Genomic DNA, 16,861 nt, shown 5'->3' with positions numbered 1-16,861 from the left:
GCATGGTGCAGAGTGTTCAGTGTAAGGGGTAGAGTGCATGGTACAGAATGTTCAGTGTAAGGGGCAGAGTGCATGGTGCAGAGTGTTCAGTGTAAGGGGTAGAGTGCATGGTACAGAGTGTTCAGTGTAAGGGGCAGTGTACATGGTGTAGAGTGGAGAGTGTACAGTGTAAGGGGCAGAGTGCATGGTGCAGAGTGTTCAATGTAAGGGGCAGAGTGCATGGTGCAGTGTGTTCAGTGTAAAGGGCAGAGTGCATGGTGCAGAGTGTTCAGTGTAAGGGGCAGAGTGCATGGTGCAGTGTGTTCAGTGTAAGGGGCAGAGTGTATGGTGCAGAGTGTTCAGTGTAAGGGGCAGAGTGCATGGTGCAAAGTGTACAGTGTAAGGGGCAGAGTGCATGGTACAGAGTGTTCAGTGTAAGGGGCAGTGTGCATGGTGTAGAGTGCAGAGTGTACAGTGTAAGGGGCAGTGTGCATGGTGTAGAGTGCAGAGTGTACAGTATAAGGGGCAGAGTGCATGGAGTAGAGTGTACAGTGTAAAGGGCAGAGTGCAAGGGGCATAGTGCAGAGTGTTCAGTGTAAGGGGCAGAGTGCATGGTGTACAGTGTAAAGTGTAAGGGGCAGAGTGCATGGTGTACAGTGTAAAGTGTAAGGGGCAGAGTGCATGGTGTAGAGTGTACAGTGTAAGGGGCAGAGTGCATGGTGTAAGGGGCACAGTGCATGGTGTAGAGTGTACAGTGTAAGGGGCAGAGTGCATGGTGTAGAGTGCAAAGTGTACAGTGTAAGGGGCAGTGTGCATGGTGCAGAGTTTACAATGTAAGGATCAGAGTGTATGACACGGGAGCAGAGTGCATGGTGAAAAGTATATGGTGTAAAGGTGCCCATACACCTTACAATTATCTGCAGATTTTCTGTGATCAGATGGAAAAAGTGCAACAGATTGGCCCAGGTGGATATTGCTCCATCCACACAGTTAAGTGTAAATGGAGGAATCTGTTGCACCTTTTCCATCTGAACACAGAAAATCTGCAGATAATTGTAAGGTGTATGACTAGTTTAAAGGACAGAGTATACAATCCAGGGGCAGAGTGTATGGTTGAAAGGGCAGAGTGAATTGCACAGGGGGCAGAGTACATGGTGCAGAGTTTATGATGCAGAGGGCACATCAGCGGAGGAGGGAATAAGTGGAAAGATCTATTGTGTGTGAATGGGAAGGAGGGGGGCACTGCACACACATACACACACAGTGCCTCCTCCTCCTCCTGCAGGACAAGCAGCTGAACTGAACAAGACTTGGGATCGCACAGGATTGAGGATGTCAACCGCCTCTAATCAGATCTGAATCAAGCACTTCAGTGATCTCCTACAGCCTAGGACACCCCACTCATCTCAGGGTTCTTTCCTCACCCAAGGGGGAGAATGGATTGCCAGGTGGATAACTACATAGGCAAAGGCAAACCCTTGATTATGAAGAAGAGAGCAGCCCTACTGAGGAAGGGCTGCAGTTTTGAGATTCAAAGGTAAGTCACAGCATGTGCTTCCATTCTATGCTCCAAAATAATTTCAGTGGCAGAATGCCCCCCCAATCGTGTACCCCCAGAATATCATTGCAGAATGTGCCCTCCATTGTGTGCCCCGAGAGTATCACTTACAGTATGTATGCTTCACTAAGGTCCCCCAGATTATAACCTGCAGATTGTCCTTTCCACTGTGTCACCGAAGAGCACCACCTTCAGAAGGGTCCCCTAGATTATAGCAGGCAGATTTTCTTCTTGACTATGTGCCCCCAGAATATCACCTGCAGAATGTCCTCTTCACTGTGCGCCCCCAGAATATTACCTGCAGAATGTCCCCTCCACTATGTGCCCCCGTTATATAACCTGCAGAATGTCCCATCCACTACGTATCCCCAGAATATTACCAGCAGAATGTTCTCTTCACTGTGTGCCCCCAGGGTTTTACCAGCAGAATCTGCCCTCCACTGTGTGCCCCCAGAGAATCACCTACAGTACGGATGCTTCACTAGGGTTGCCCAGCCTGGAAACCTGTAGTTTCACCTCCATGGTGTGACCACAAAATATCAATGGCAGAATGTTGGCTCAGAATATTTTAAGCAGAAAGTCCCCTCCACAATTTGGCCTCTAAATACTACCAACAAAATGTCCCATCAACTTTGTCCTCCCAGAATATCACCTTCAGAATGTCCATCCACTGTCTGTCCCCAGAAGATCAATGGAAGAATGTCCCCTCCACTGGCTGCCCCAAAGTACTAATGGCAGATTGTCCCCTTTACTGGGTTTTTAGAACATCACCTGTAGAATATTCCCTCCACTTTGTTCTTCCAGAGTATCACCTACAGAATATTTACCCCGCTGTGTGCCACCATATTATGACCAGAAGATTATCTCCTCAACTGCGTGCCCCCAGATTATCACCTGAAAAACATCCCCTGAACAGTGTTCTCTCAGAATATCAATGGCAGAATGTCCCCTCCTCTGTGTGCCCCTAGATTATCACCAGTGGAATGTCTCCTCCACTGTGTGCCCCCAGATTATTACCTGTAGAATTTCTCCTCCATTATGTGCAGACATAATATTACAATCAGAATGTCCTCTCCACTGTGTTTCCACAGAATATCAACAGTAGAATGTCCCCTCCACCCCATCCCCGGGAGTATCATCCGCAGAATGCCCCCTCCATTGTGTTCTTCCAAATTATCACCATCAGAATATCTTCTCCACTGTATGCAGATTGTCCCTTCCACTGTGTCACCCCAGAGCATCACCTTCAGAAGAGTCCCCTAGATTATAACCTGCAGATTGTCCTCTTGATTATGTGCCCTCACAACATCACCTGTATAATGTCCTCTCCATTATGTGCCTCAGAGCATCACCTTCAGAAGGGTCCCCTAGATTATAACCTGCAGATTGTTCTCCTGACTATGTGCCCCCAGAATATCACCTGCAGAATGTCCCCTCCACTGCATGCTCAGAGAGTATCACTAGTAGAATCTACTATCTACTGTCTGCCCCCAACCTGACGAATGTCACCTCTATTTTGTTCCCCCAGTTTATCATCTGCAGAATGTCCCCTTTACTGTGTGTCGTCAGAATCTGCCCTGTCAGTTGTACTGCCTTTATCCCCCTCAGCACCATAAACTCTAAATATTCATGACATGAATGTAGAGGTAGATCTGGTTGGGACATGATGCAGACTGCACAGAGGGTCTTTATAATCTGGTGGGGGTGGTGTATAAAGGGAGGCATGATGAAATAGTTTTATATTGGACAGAAGGATCAGACAGAACTGCTAGGAAAAAAACACCCACACAGCAGCACAAAGTTGCAAACATTGTCTGAATCCCAAGTCTGCAGCACATCTGTGACATGTTCGGCGATATGCCAGGGTACAAGGGAAAAACAATGAGAAGTATAAAGGGTAACTCTGGCACCAGGATCCTGCAGGGGCCAAGTACTCTAACAGAACTTTATTTGGGGGTCACTGTATATGTATTTATAATGCAATCTAATGTTTTGTATTATGTGTCTGAGTGTCTAGGCTCCAGATATCTGTCCAACCAGGGTGTGTTTTTTACACATGATATATAAATTATCAGTATGATGACTGGACAGAGGTGTACAGGCAGTCCCTGGGTTACGAACAAGATAGGGAATGTAGGTTTGTTCTTAAGTTGAATTTGTATGCAAGTGTAACTCCAGACACATTTTTTTTGTTTTTTGTTTTAGTTTTGGATAGCATAGGGAAGGGTTTACCCCCTGTAAAGTTTGTTTTGCTGTGTGTGCCCCTGTTCAGAAGATTCCACCTCACTTTCTGTCCCTGTGACAATTGGATTTTGAAAATTTTGGGTTGTCCTGGAAACAAGGATTGGTGATGAAGCTTCAGTGGAGACACCTTTTTCCCATGACCACTCTTACAGAAGTGAATTTCCCTTCCTAGTTGTAGATTTCCTTTAACTTCCTGTTGTCTCAAGGACAGGAAGTGAGATTAAATATTTCTAATGAGGATACAGACAGCAGTAAAAACCTTGCAGTGACCCGGAAGAAGAGGCAGGCACCCCTCGTCTGCATGTCTAACAAGAGCCAACTTCCTGTAATGTACGTACAGTACTACAAACCAGACCCAAAAAGGCGGGCACTCTTCATCAGCACGAGCGAGGTAGCATTAAAACTACCCCTGTTGTACAGTCCACCCTGACTTTACTGGTGTGCAGCATTCTGGCTTGGCTGCCATTTTACTCACCTGTGTTTCCTTCTTTGCCTGAGCAGACTCTGGAACAGTACAGTAAGTTGGAGTCGTATGTTGTATGTAAGTCGGATGTATGTGACCCGGGGACTGCCTGTAATTAAAATGATGGCCAGCTCTGAAAATGGGAGGCACGGCATCTGATGACCAATAAAGGATGGTCAGAGAAAGGTGAATGGCAGGTGGTATGTGATGGCTATGTCAGTCTCTAAAAGAAGAATTATAACATGATTAATAATTTGTCATACCAAACAATGAGGCTATTGCTATGTAGTGTGCAAAGTAGAGATCAAATAATGATCTTCACAAACATGAAGTGATAAGACATTCTGGAAAACCCTTCTCATCTGAATGTAGAATCTATACAGAAGAATTGATCAAGCTGGGGACAGAAGTCATCCTTGCTTGTGCTTGCCATGGGAGAGCGGCCATCCTGATAGAGATGACAGCTGTTTGTGTATAGTCAGCTCTCATTTCCCTAAATGTAAATGTTCTATCATATTTGTAAACACCCTCAGCAGATTATATTTTGTACTATTAAGGATAATGCTATAACATGCTACATCCTTTTTATTCTTTAAAAGCATCACAGATACAAAACACAGGCATAATAAGGATTCATCCTAATCACTGGGAGAATCTGGAGTCCCTATATCACCTTATCCAGAAAAGTCACTGTCATTATTCAGTGATGTTATACACATACAATGGATTGGCAAACTGGCTGGCCTGTAGCAGTGGAGTCTCTTCACTTCACCAAGCCAACCGTACAAGTAAATTCTGCAAACCCTAAAAGCCTATATTTATAGGCAATTATTCCGCCTGATGAGAGGAACATTTCTATAATATCCAGTTTTCACCGCGTGCTGCCCAGCCTGGAAAAATATTTTTTGTCTGTGTGCTAGTAGATTTGTGCTGCACCATATGTATTAAGAGGGTTGTCTATGACGCACATAATTTTCACAAAGTTCTAGCAATATAGAAGGTTTTAATTTTAAAAATGCAAGTATATCTAAATCCATAAAAAAACATAATATATTGCAGTTTACCAGTCCTTTGATGATGTGTCTGAATTAGGTTTCTTTTGCAGGCTTTGCTCCCTTTATTTCCAGCAGGTAATTCAGTGAATAACACACATCCTGTCCTTGGGTGGCTACGCTGACTGCTTCAATATAAGAAGCCATGGCTGTTATCCAGACTGAACTTCAAACATGTCTTCCTTTGTTCACCTCCATTACATTTACTTTTGTTTCATCACAAAGGAGGTGACACGGACACAGCATTTCTGACAAGATTGATTGTTTTTTTCTGTACTTGCTAAAACTGTTCTTAGCCTGAAATAATAGAAAACAAATGCAGTCACCATATCTAAGTAAACGGCAATATATTACATTTATGTTCTTACATTTCCTTATCCTTTAACTTTTTATGGAAGTTCCCTCATCAGCAGATTCCAGAAATTGTCTTTATTTCATAAGTCTTTTATCTTTGAAAATCACAGTTTCAGATATTATTAATCCAAAAATTTATAAAAATCCACTCTGTGATGCAAAACTTCATCTCTGGTGCAAGTCCATTCTCTTAACAGGCTTAGACCCCAGACATGTGAAAGGACACATTCACTGTCTGTGGCACCTACACAATCTCTGGCTGGGAGCATTTTATGCTTAAAGTGACATTAAACCCTCAGATTTTTCAACATAAAACAATACTGTAATTTGTACCTTACTGTAATCCATGGTTGTTTCCCTTCTCTTTGCTGCTCTTCCTTTTAAATCTGTATCTGTTCTCATGCTGGGGGAGAACTTCCCTTTGCAGCTGAGTGCCTCTTCCTGTAGTGCTGGCTCAGGTTGTGAACCTACACACAGACATCATGTATCCATTCCTGAGACAAGGCAGTCTGCTGCAAAACAGAAGTTCTGCCCAGCATGAGAAGAGAGACAGATTTAAAAGGAAGAGCATCAAAGAGAAGGGAAGCAACCATGGATTACAGTAAGGCACACATTACAGTATTGGTTTATGTTAAAAAATCTGAGGGTTTATTGTCACTTTAAGATATATTCTACTGTAAGATGCATTTAATGCAAATAATTCTCATTCTAGGTGTAGTGTTACTGTGGCACTGAAATGAGCGCCAGATTCCATCATGGCATTTTACTCCTAAATGGAATCACTTAGAGGGAATATTGAATTTGCCTCCTCCCCTCATCATTGTTGGTAATGGTGTCCCCACATGCTGCATTAAAGCTTTTACACAATCAATGTTGCTCTAGGAATGTATCAGAGTGAATGCGCGGTGAGCGGGGGCAGTCATCAAAGAACAAATGTGGTCTCATCCTATATAGTGGGGGAACATCTAAATTCTAGCTGGAAGTCTGGTAGAGATTCACACTGTTGCATAATCATTTCTCATGGGGAGATGGGGTTACAGTTATTTATTGATCTTACGGATGTGGTACGATATCTAACACACACCAACTATCTCCTAAAAGCTGTTATCTGAACATATTTAACTTTTCTCAGTCAATCTGCATTAACCCAGGGTTATCAATCAGAAACTCATTATAGAAAGTGGCATGCTATTGGATGCTATGTGTTGCAACCCGTGTTGTCAAAGCAAAGAATGGGATATATACAATATATGTCCCAGGTTAGGAGCTCAGTTAGTTTAAAGTTAGAGAGCGCACTTTTCAGAGGTGCCTGGACGCGACAGTGTGTCTTCACATGTATTTGCCTATGCACAGTATGTAACAAAAACCTGAAGGTTGAACCAGTTAAAGGAGATTTTCTTTGCTTAGTTCTCATACTGGGGAAAATGTATTATTGTTACCATCTGTGCATGCTGGAGGCAGTCAGCAAGGTGGTTGTCTAGTTTCTACTGAATAATTTTTTGTGGCCATACAATTGTATTGGTTTTGAAGGGTATGGTGAGGCACAATACATTAGTAGTTACATTCACCAATAACAATTTCTCGATGAAACCATTTTTTTCCATTTTCCTATTCAATTTTTAAGCTTACACATGTGATTAGATGACACTGGTCTGTTAGTACAGAATTCTTATGTGTGCAATAAATCAAAGATTTCACATGACAGTTTGGGACTTTTCAGACCAACAAATATTCTGGATGACCATTTCTGTGAAATATGTGGCTGATCGATCAAAACTGTAGACACGAAAATGAGCACAAAATATGAGTTTTTGACTATACCAACCAATCAGAATTCATCTTTAATTGTATGGCAAGATAAAAGAAGAATTTGTACTAGTTACTAAGGGCATGTTTAAGTTTCATGAATGAATCTCTATGAGAGTATATTAACCTGTGGTCAATAATTCCATAGAGGCAATAAAATCTGGACCTCAGACACCCAGCTTCTCTCGTACCCCAGACATCTGTATAAAAGAGCCAAAACTTGCTAAGCAGAATCAGTTAGAATCTGTTTTATGCATATGGGGACATCCTATCATATTTATTACAGGTATTTATATAGCATTAACAATTCACACAGTGCTTTACATCAGTCACATAACGTGCACATTCACATCAGTCCCTGCCCTCAAGGAGCTTACAGTCACATGCGTACAGGGACAATTTAGATAGGAGCCAATTAACCTTCCAGCATGTCTTTGAAGTGCTCTGCAGGTTTTGTAATACACTGTTATTTTCATTCTGTATGACCAAATATCTGGCTCTGTGATTACTGTCAAATTTGTACTATGGCGGGAATATGACATCATTATGGAGTCAGGGAGTCCAGCACACACTGGGATTGGTCCACGGTCACTGTCTGTTGTGTATATATTTGGTTGTAGTTCACTTGCAATTATCACTTGTTTGCCTGATGAAGGGGATCCTGTGAGCCCCCGAAACGTTGCACCTTGTGCTTTTGCTTTGCAACATGTACGTGAATAAATAGGCGTACTTGACTTGCCTTGGAGTGCGTGTCTATCTCTGCTTCTATACATTTTGGTGGTAGCTATCCGCCCACATGCGTTGCACCCATTTCTTCACTGTTGGACCAGTGGTTCTGATGCAATGGGCATATGGACTTTACCTAGTAACAGGCTGCGGGAGAGGAGCAATATGTGTCACATACATGCCTCGCCCCCTGCACACAGTCTGTCTGGGATCCTGTGAGGCTCTGGCCAGGTGAGTCTGAAAGAGGAGAAGGGGGGGGGGGGGGGGGGGCGTGGGGAGGATATGGGAGTGAGTGGTACGGGTGCAACTGCACACTGTGTGCTGTTATTTAATTTAATTAGAAAAATTGATTATAATAGGGAACATTACACGGTGTTCCTATTATAATCTATCTATCTGATTAAATGATTACAGACAGGACCGCTGTTCTATCAAAGTTTGTGACTACGTTAGAATGTGTGACTGGTGACGCAGTCACACATTTTAGCGTAATCCCGCCCAGTTTTTCAGCGGTGGAATGTGTGACCGCCAATAGATGAAGCATTCCAGCACTTTGTCAGCTGTTCCAGGGCAGTTCGGCATTGCAGATCGCATGTGCAGGAGAACCGATCTGCCCTGGAATAGCTGACAAAGCATTGGAATGCTTCAGCTATTGGCGGTCACACATACCACCGCTGAAAAACTGGGCGGGATTACGTTAAAATGTGTGACCGCATCACCGGTCACACATTCTAGCGTAGTCACAAACTTTGATAGAACACTGCCATCAGGGGTATGGCCAGTGTGATCCAGTCCCGCGCTTAAGGGCAAATCTTGCACCAGGACCCTTTGTTCATTAGGTCCGCCACTGGCCTCGCAGTCATTTTTAGTTCCATTTCACTTTGATTTCTGCTCGGCATCAGCTTTAAATGCCTGCCCGAGCTGCCAGGACTTACGACATACACAGTAATGAGGATTTGGTGTGCTCTTATACAAAGAACCCTATTCAGCTTTATTCTGGCCAGATAAGGGGACTTCAAACAGCACTCCATTAATAATATTTGATTAATACTCCTTCCTAATCTCTTGTCTCGTTCTGTACCATGAAAGGTAAACACCTGGAGCTCTGCGTGACCTTGAACACTTTGTACAGTCTCCTGTGAAAGCGTGCAAACACCAAATTTACATGCAACTTGTTATAATCATTTCTGTCATGGAGAGTGTGTCCTGGTAATATCACATGCCTATTATAAATGCTTCAGCTTTCTGCTTCTGTTTTCAGCAATGTTATTAGTTCATGGGTTTTTTTTTATCTGCGGGGCTCTAAATAAATTCCCTACACAATTCCAAATCAGAAAGTGGCAGAAAAACCACAAACTCCATACTTTCTGGAAACCTTACCAGCATGGCACAACTGGAAAGTAAGTTGGCGTACTTATCCAACAATAATCCTTTGTTAACATGCTTTCATTGGCAGGGCAGACTGGGTGCAGTGGTCAGGTAGTTAATACATATGAAGGAAGTCCAGTTGTAACCCAATTCTGTCTGCCCCTGCCTTGCTGTCAGTAACATCATGTGCTCCCTGAACCGGACTGACTGTCCACTGAATGCTGCTGACTGGATTCTTTGTATACCTTGCCATGAACAATCTCCTGTGGGCAGCTAATAATGTACAATCTCATGTAAAAAAAGGTAGTTGGCCATTAACAATCTCATGTGTGTGGGCAGCTAATAATGGACCATCTTATGATAAAGGGTAGCTGACCATGAACAATCTCATGTTTGTGACCTGATGCAAAATATCATATATATGACATATTCCATCAAGCACATCTCAACAACAAAATGGTATTATTATTATACAGGATTTATATAGCGCCAACAGTTTGCGCAGAGCTTTACAATATAAGGAAGACATTACAATTACAATACGATTCAAGACAAGATGGTAACGAGGGCCCTGCCCGTGAGGGCTTACAATCTAAAAGGGAGGGGGAAGTGATACATATTGAGGTAGTTGTGTGGGGATGAATTGTTTGAGAAGTTGATGGTTCATGGGTTAGTTTGAGGTGGGATAGGCTTCTCTGAAGAGATGAGTCTTTAGGGATCAGTCAGAGTAGGGGATAGACGTATAGGTTGGGGTAAAGACTTCTAGAGGATGGGAGAGACTCTAGAGAAGTCCTGAAGGCGAGCATGGGAGGAGTTGATGAGGGAACTGGAAAGTAGGAGGTCTTTGGAAGAGCGGCTAAAAAATCTTGCACCAGGGCCCTTTGTTCCTTAGCTCCGCCACTGGTGTAGTGGTAGGCCAATGAGGAGGGAGTTGCAATAGTCAAGACGAGAGATAACAGGTGAGTGAATGAGTAGCTTTAAGGTTTCATTGGTGAGGAAGGGGCGTATTTTGGGTATTTAACCATCCTGGGGGAAATAGCAATTGTACAAGTATTAAAACCCCAGATCATTCGTTTTCCATGGAATAAGCTGGTGACGGGAGGTGTGTGGCCACACTTCCGTCTCTTTCCTCTATATATGCTCTAGCTGCAGAAATATGCATGTTTATACCTGAATAAAAGCCACTGCTGACAGCTGGACATCTAACAATTTGCTTATCTCTGTGTCTTCCTACTGTTATATCTGTATCCCTGCACAGAATTGTTCTGGGAATACATTTGCTTTCAGTCAGTGTTTAATCAAAGCTGGCTGGGCAGTACAAACTATTTATAGTTTACTAAATTGGAGTAAATGCTTCTTCTTCCTGCAGGGTCACCAACAAATGATGACACTGGGAAGATTCTGAAATGCGGTGCCTATTGCCTGCAGATTATAGACTGTGCCAGTGCGTGGCAATGCCATGGTGTCTTTTGGCAATCTAGTTACCCAGGTCTCTCAGCCACGGGGGCTGAGCAGTTCCAGAAAGCGCAAACTTTTACTGGGAAAGAGCTGGCTTTGCAGTTCTTCCGGATTTGGCTTGGGTTCCTGGAACTGGGAGATTTCAAAGAGCATTGGGAGAGATTAAATCTCCATACCTGGATCCAGGCTTTATTGGTGACCAGCACCGAAAGATTGTGCACCTGTGCTCAGCCTTTATGAGAAGAATGCTGGTTCATGTTCAGGATTCCAGCTGGAATACAAAGGAGGTGTATGTTCAGGAGTCAGGAGGACTACATCCTGGAACCAGCCTGTGTGGCAAGTCTGCTGGATGCAGCCTATGTGGGGAGGTTTAAAGTGATAACCTGAAGTTGGTGAGACTGTGAAAAAACGTTATTTTGCTGAAAAGACCTTAAAGTGTATTTCCACTTTTACTGATAACTTTGACAAAACGTGTCTGTATGTGTATGTATATGTTACTATTCACACAGCATATCTAAAAATATTTAATAGTAATGGGCCTATAGACAGTAAAAAATGCACATACATTAAGAGAAGTCCAATTAAAATGTATTTTTGTCACTTAACATATTTCAGGAATAATATTTTGTTGGTGCTTGTGGTATCACCCCATTATTATTGCACGCTAGCAGTGTAGCAGGAATTGTGTTGTATCTTTCCTGGGGAATAAACTATGAATTATATAGAAGTATCTCTGTAAAATTACAGGTGCGTCGTTCTCACCTGCCCCCCGGATTTCAGCTGTGCACTTTGATCTCTGTCATGTCCTTGCATTGTGACACGGAGCTGCGACAGGAGGGACCAATTAAGTGCAATGTGCTGCTTGTTGTTTTGCAATATTAGACATTTGACTGTCATAACTGCTAAAAGACAGGGAGAGAAGAAAGGAGAAAAAAAAAAAAAGAAAGAAAGACACGGAGAGACAGACATGTAGCGCAGTTGGGGAAAAGGCGGATTGTCTGTCATTTGGTACCCTATGCTGGGTCTTCTAGTTGCTTAAAGCCTTTATTGCTGTCATTGGCCACACTATGGATGAAAACTGTCAAATTAATTAAACTCGGCTGCAGAGCTGACAGTCAAATTGTATTTCTGTAGTAAGACAACTGAGATATCTGCTGTTATAGGCAGAAAACCTCAGGGGATAAAGCTTTTGCTTGCCACACTTCTTTTCTCTGGTGTTTCCTACAGATCATCCCAGAGGTTGGTGTGAATATCCACTGCTTTCTGTTATTTACAGCTGTGCTCCAGTTTTGTGTTCTTGTGGAGAGCGTTGTCCGTTGTGTAGCTGATTGAACATGGTTGTACCTCCATGCACAGCAGTAATTGGATGGAAATTGGCTGATTTACATGAAAATTAATCCTGAGACTCTGCAACCTTTCAACCATCTTCTGTTATCTCGCCAATCTACATTATGTGTGCAAATAGTGACATTTTCTCCCAGTCTCAAAAATATATCTACTGTGTGTGGGGGAGGGGGAGAGAGAATTTTGTGTATCACAGAATGGAAGATTTACTGCTATCGTTGCTGTCATTTTGGCAATGCGTGTTATTTTTTTGCAGTTTTTAACAGCTGATCTGCAGCAGTTGCACAGAGAAGCAAAGACACACAAATGTCATGTAATTATAAACTGTGGTTCCCCCAAATAGTAATTGATTTCGCTTAATAGTGCTTTTCAAAAATTTGGTAAAATGATATCAGCCCTAAAGGACAACAAATGAAATGCCCCTTCTGAATGGGACAAATGCATAATTTGGGTGAGGGATATCATCAACATAGGGTTCATGTTTTAACAGGAAATTAGGAAGATGTCTATGTAGGGTATCTGAAATTAGTAAACGAACCCCTGTGCTACCACCAAACTCACCAGGCTGGAAAGGAATGAAGGAAAGCTTTATTTTGTTACTGGATGGCTGCAGGGAGGGAGCTTACACTGTATTCTGAAGATTTTGGACATCATCAACTGCAGAGTTGGATGATGTACTGTATATGAAAGGAAATAGGTGCTGGGCACCAAGACCCTCACATAAACTAAGCAAGGGTTGGTCCACTAGTGTATTGTATATACTGCTCACCTGTCTCTCAGGCAGAACCCAAACTATACAAAATTCGATCCATTATCTGTATGACTAGATAAACAACATTTGTCATTAAAGTTGACCCGCAAGATCATTTTTTTTTTTTACAACCCAACCTCCATCTCCTCTTTTCACATTGATACCAGTATCCTACAACAGTCCAGTGGCCAATAAGAGGGATCTGTTAGGCCTCCTATGGCACATCCCACAGATGTAGGTGCACCTCACAGGACTATGTTTTCTCATTAGCCATTGGGAATGTAGCCTGTGCCATGTGGGATCCACCTAAGCCAGGCAGCATGGACATAAGCACACCAGAGCTGCCTTGCTAGAGCAGCAACGAATGGTCCTCATTCCCAGAAACTGGTGCTCAACTGCACTTTAGCAACAACTCTGTGGCATCTCTTCTACTGATCTGCAATCATAAAGGATTTCAGTACTCAATACTATGCCACATGTGTATGCTATGTTTAGATATTTTGAGTTTCTGATCTAAATGTGAAGATCATTTTAGAAATATTGTAACTGTTCAGATAGGGGATGCCAGTGATAAAACTACAGAGAAGAGAAACTCAGCCTATTCTCAGTCAGGCCTTAAACTCGCCTCTTCAGGCTTTCTTCCTAGCCAGTCTGATTAGTATAATGTCCAATTATGTTGTAGAGCTGCAATGTTTAGAATAAGGGACAATTCACAGCTTTTTTACATTTCTATAAAGATGTTGAAATTGTTTTTCATTTTTCCAAGAGCACGAGGGCGGCCATCTTTTACCCTCATCAAGAACAGATTTACATTCTGCTCTATATTTAGCAATATGTTTCCTGCTTTTTCCATGAAAAGATGTTAACAGGAAGATCTATGGAGGCTTTCTGCCTGCGTGTCACAGTAACTGAGTGAATTCACCTGAGTCTTATATAAGATCTCTCAGAAGTGAACCAATTCAAGAGCCATCTGTCCTGATGTATAACACGTGTGCTTTGTGTTATATAGACAGTCATGTGGAGCAGACGCAGTACAGACGCCGCACTCTCTCAGCTACAATGTGACACGTGAAGAGAAGAATATTGTTACCAGAAAGGCTCTGGCTTATTATAAACACCATCTATAAACTGGAACTACCACAGCTCAGCTGCTATGTGTGACATTTCCCAGCAGTGCAGATGGAACATTACTGAGCACTGACACATGCAACCTTTTAAACTTTTGTTGTGACAATTCGATGCGTCAGTGCCATTAACCGAAATACAACAGAGTCCTGCCAGGCTTATTGATTGTGCAAAAGAGTTCAGTGCTCACCCGGGGTGTCATTTATGTCTCTGACAGCATTTAAAATTGTCACAACTGATAAAACCTGCAATGTTTCCAGAAACAAGTTTAGTGCTCACCCCCAAAGGAGCTGCTGAAATAAACATGTTTTCCAAGCCTGTCTAGGGATTTCAACAATATTGCTAACCCAATAGCACTTACCAACCCCATTGTGGTGACCGATAAAACTGAAATCCAAACTGAAGATACAATGCTGAAGTTTATTATACAAATTCTGGGAGAGAGGGTTAGGGCACAGGACACCCAGGATGTAGTAGACTCCAATTGGTGGTAAAACAAAGTACTTGCATCAAAAACTACTAATCCATTCAGGAACAGACTTTCAGGTTGCAGCAGAGGATCACTTCTCAGGCTTCCCACACCTGGTGAACACTGCCATCTCCACCCTCAGCTTTATTCACTAGGCCCAGACCCAGGCCTCAATGTGAGCATATGACTTTGCTTCCTAGGCTTCAAGCCTAGACAGGTCAGACAATCCATAGTAGCCTCCCCCATGCAGGAGCCCCGCGGGAGAAAGAGCACCTCACATGGTCCACCCTGAATATTTATGTTCGCTCCCAGCATGCACCTCTGGCCATGAACCTCCTAGTGATTGGCTAGGGAGACATGGATATTCATAACACTCTATTATTGGTTGCTCTGCTCTGTGGCCAGGTAACACCCAGTAGCAGGCAAATGCAAACGGTAACAGAGTGCTTAGGGGAAACCAAATGAGCATAGACTATTAGCACGGACAGGAACTACCAGGGTCGCAGTTGCGACCGGGCCCTGGTAGTAAATAATAACAGCAGCAGGCGATCGCACTGTGCCCGGGATGTGTACCTGTGGTGCCATTGACTTTAATGCACCGCCACACCCCCTCCCACCCCAGAACACAGTGAGCCGGCCGGGATGCGATCCAGTGAGTTCCAGCACCAAATCGGTCCAGTACGCACTGGGGCTGGTGTGAACTAGCCCTGAAAGTCATAACATACAAACTGTTTATTTAATAGGAAAAATAGGGGAGGGGGGGTGTCCCTTAATGGTTTCTTGCACCAGGGCCCTGAGGTTGCTAGTTACGCCTCTGACTATTAGATCAGTACCAGACTGACTACAATCTGACAGCACCTAAATTTAAAAAGACATTTCTGTTTTGACAGAGTGGCTACTACACCAGTATGACCCCCAATAATTATACAAAGGCCTCATTCACAATGGCATGGACAAACCTGCAATTACTTGACATATCTAAAGGCATCTAAATGCAAAAAAAAACTTTCATGGCATAATTCACACTGTACATTTAGATGCGTTCAGGTGCGATCAGTTTAGCGGCATTCAGTTAAAAAAAGAATTCTGTGCATTCAGGGGACAGATTAAAATGAGCACATTAAGTGCATTTGAATGCAGAAGAACTTGATCTGGGAAACATAATGCTTGCTTATAAACCCAGTAAATTTCTCCTGCGTTTACATAAACCAAATGCAGGAGGCTAATGTGAATAAATGAACCCTATGGGCCTAGTCACACCAGCCAACCGCTGCTTTTAGCAGGCATGCTAGTGTGTTGTGGCAGCTCTGGCAGTACCGTTAATTGCACACTGCAGGAGATGTGACTGTTTACATTTTTTTTTATTGTTAGTGTACAATGTGTACACTTCATTTAGGTCCCCGCACAGCGCGCTGTGCTTTCTAATGCGGTGACCTGTGGTGGCATCCAGTGTGCTGAGAAAAAAATGCAGCATGTTTACGTTGTTCTGAAACGCAAACACCCATCACACCTGCGTTGTGGTGAACAGGACACATAGAAAGGAATGGCTTTCTATGTGTCCCGGCGGTGACCTGCGTTGATCCGGTTTGTAAAACACAGGTCACCGCTGTATATGTGAACAAGACCTAACAGTCATCATGAATCATGCATAGTCTCTGAGGAACGGTCCATAGAATGGCTTCCTGCAGGTCATTAAGAAGCGCATCTAAACATCGGAAGCAATTGTTATCTCACAGAATTTTCGACTTGTTGGTCAGTGGAAACGTGCGTCGCTCCTTCCCTCCTCTCCATCGCCTGTGTGTACATTGCAGGGTGAATATTTTACACAAACACTTTGGATCAGCAAAGAATACTTTCCATTCTACGAGAGCCAAGTCACTGTACTGACACTGGACTGTCTGTGGATGGTTTGGCGGCTAGTCATTTGGAAACTATCCCACATAACATTTTCTACATCTTTTCTGAGAAGAAATCTAATTTGTTTCACATACACTGCCTCCAGCTGCTGACTATGCGCCATATTTCACTGCGCCTGCTCCGAGGTCTTGGCAAGCAAACCTTGAGAGAAACACATCACTTGCTACATGAAAACACTTCCTGGCCATATAGTATGTGTGTGAGATATATATATATATATATATATATATAAATATATACATCAGGG

General features: G+C 43.1%; 1 protein-coding gene across 1 annotated transcript in view; it reads left to right on the top strand.

Moving 5' to 3' along the window:
- The first annotated feature begins 1,269 nt into the window (after positions 1–1,269).
- The window catches only part of GARNL3 (GTPase activating Rap/RanGAP domain like 3), a 127,651-nt gene continuing 112,059 nt past the window's right edge, over positions 1,270–16,861 (top strand). Inside the window, exon 1 of the mRNA XM_018562077.1 lies at positions 1,270–1,516. Within this exon, the coding sequence (XP_018417579.1) occupies positions 1,416–1,516 (101 nt within the window). The 5' untranslated portion in view covers positions 1,270–1,415. The remainder of the gene's footprint in view (positions 1,517–16,861) is intronic.

This window comes from Nanorana parkeri, unplaced genomic scaffold, assembly GCF_000935625.1.
Source record: "Nanorana parkeri isolate BGI_ZX_2015 unplaced genomic scaffold, ASM93562v1 scaffold559, whole genome shotgun sequence".
Taxonomy (NCBI): Eukaryota; Metazoa; Chordata; class Amphibia; order Anura; family Dicroglossidae; genus Nanorana; species Nanorana parkeri.
The sequence above is the reverse complement of the archived record's forward strand: the minus strand, read 5'-3'. Positions and strand labels throughout refer to the sequence as shown.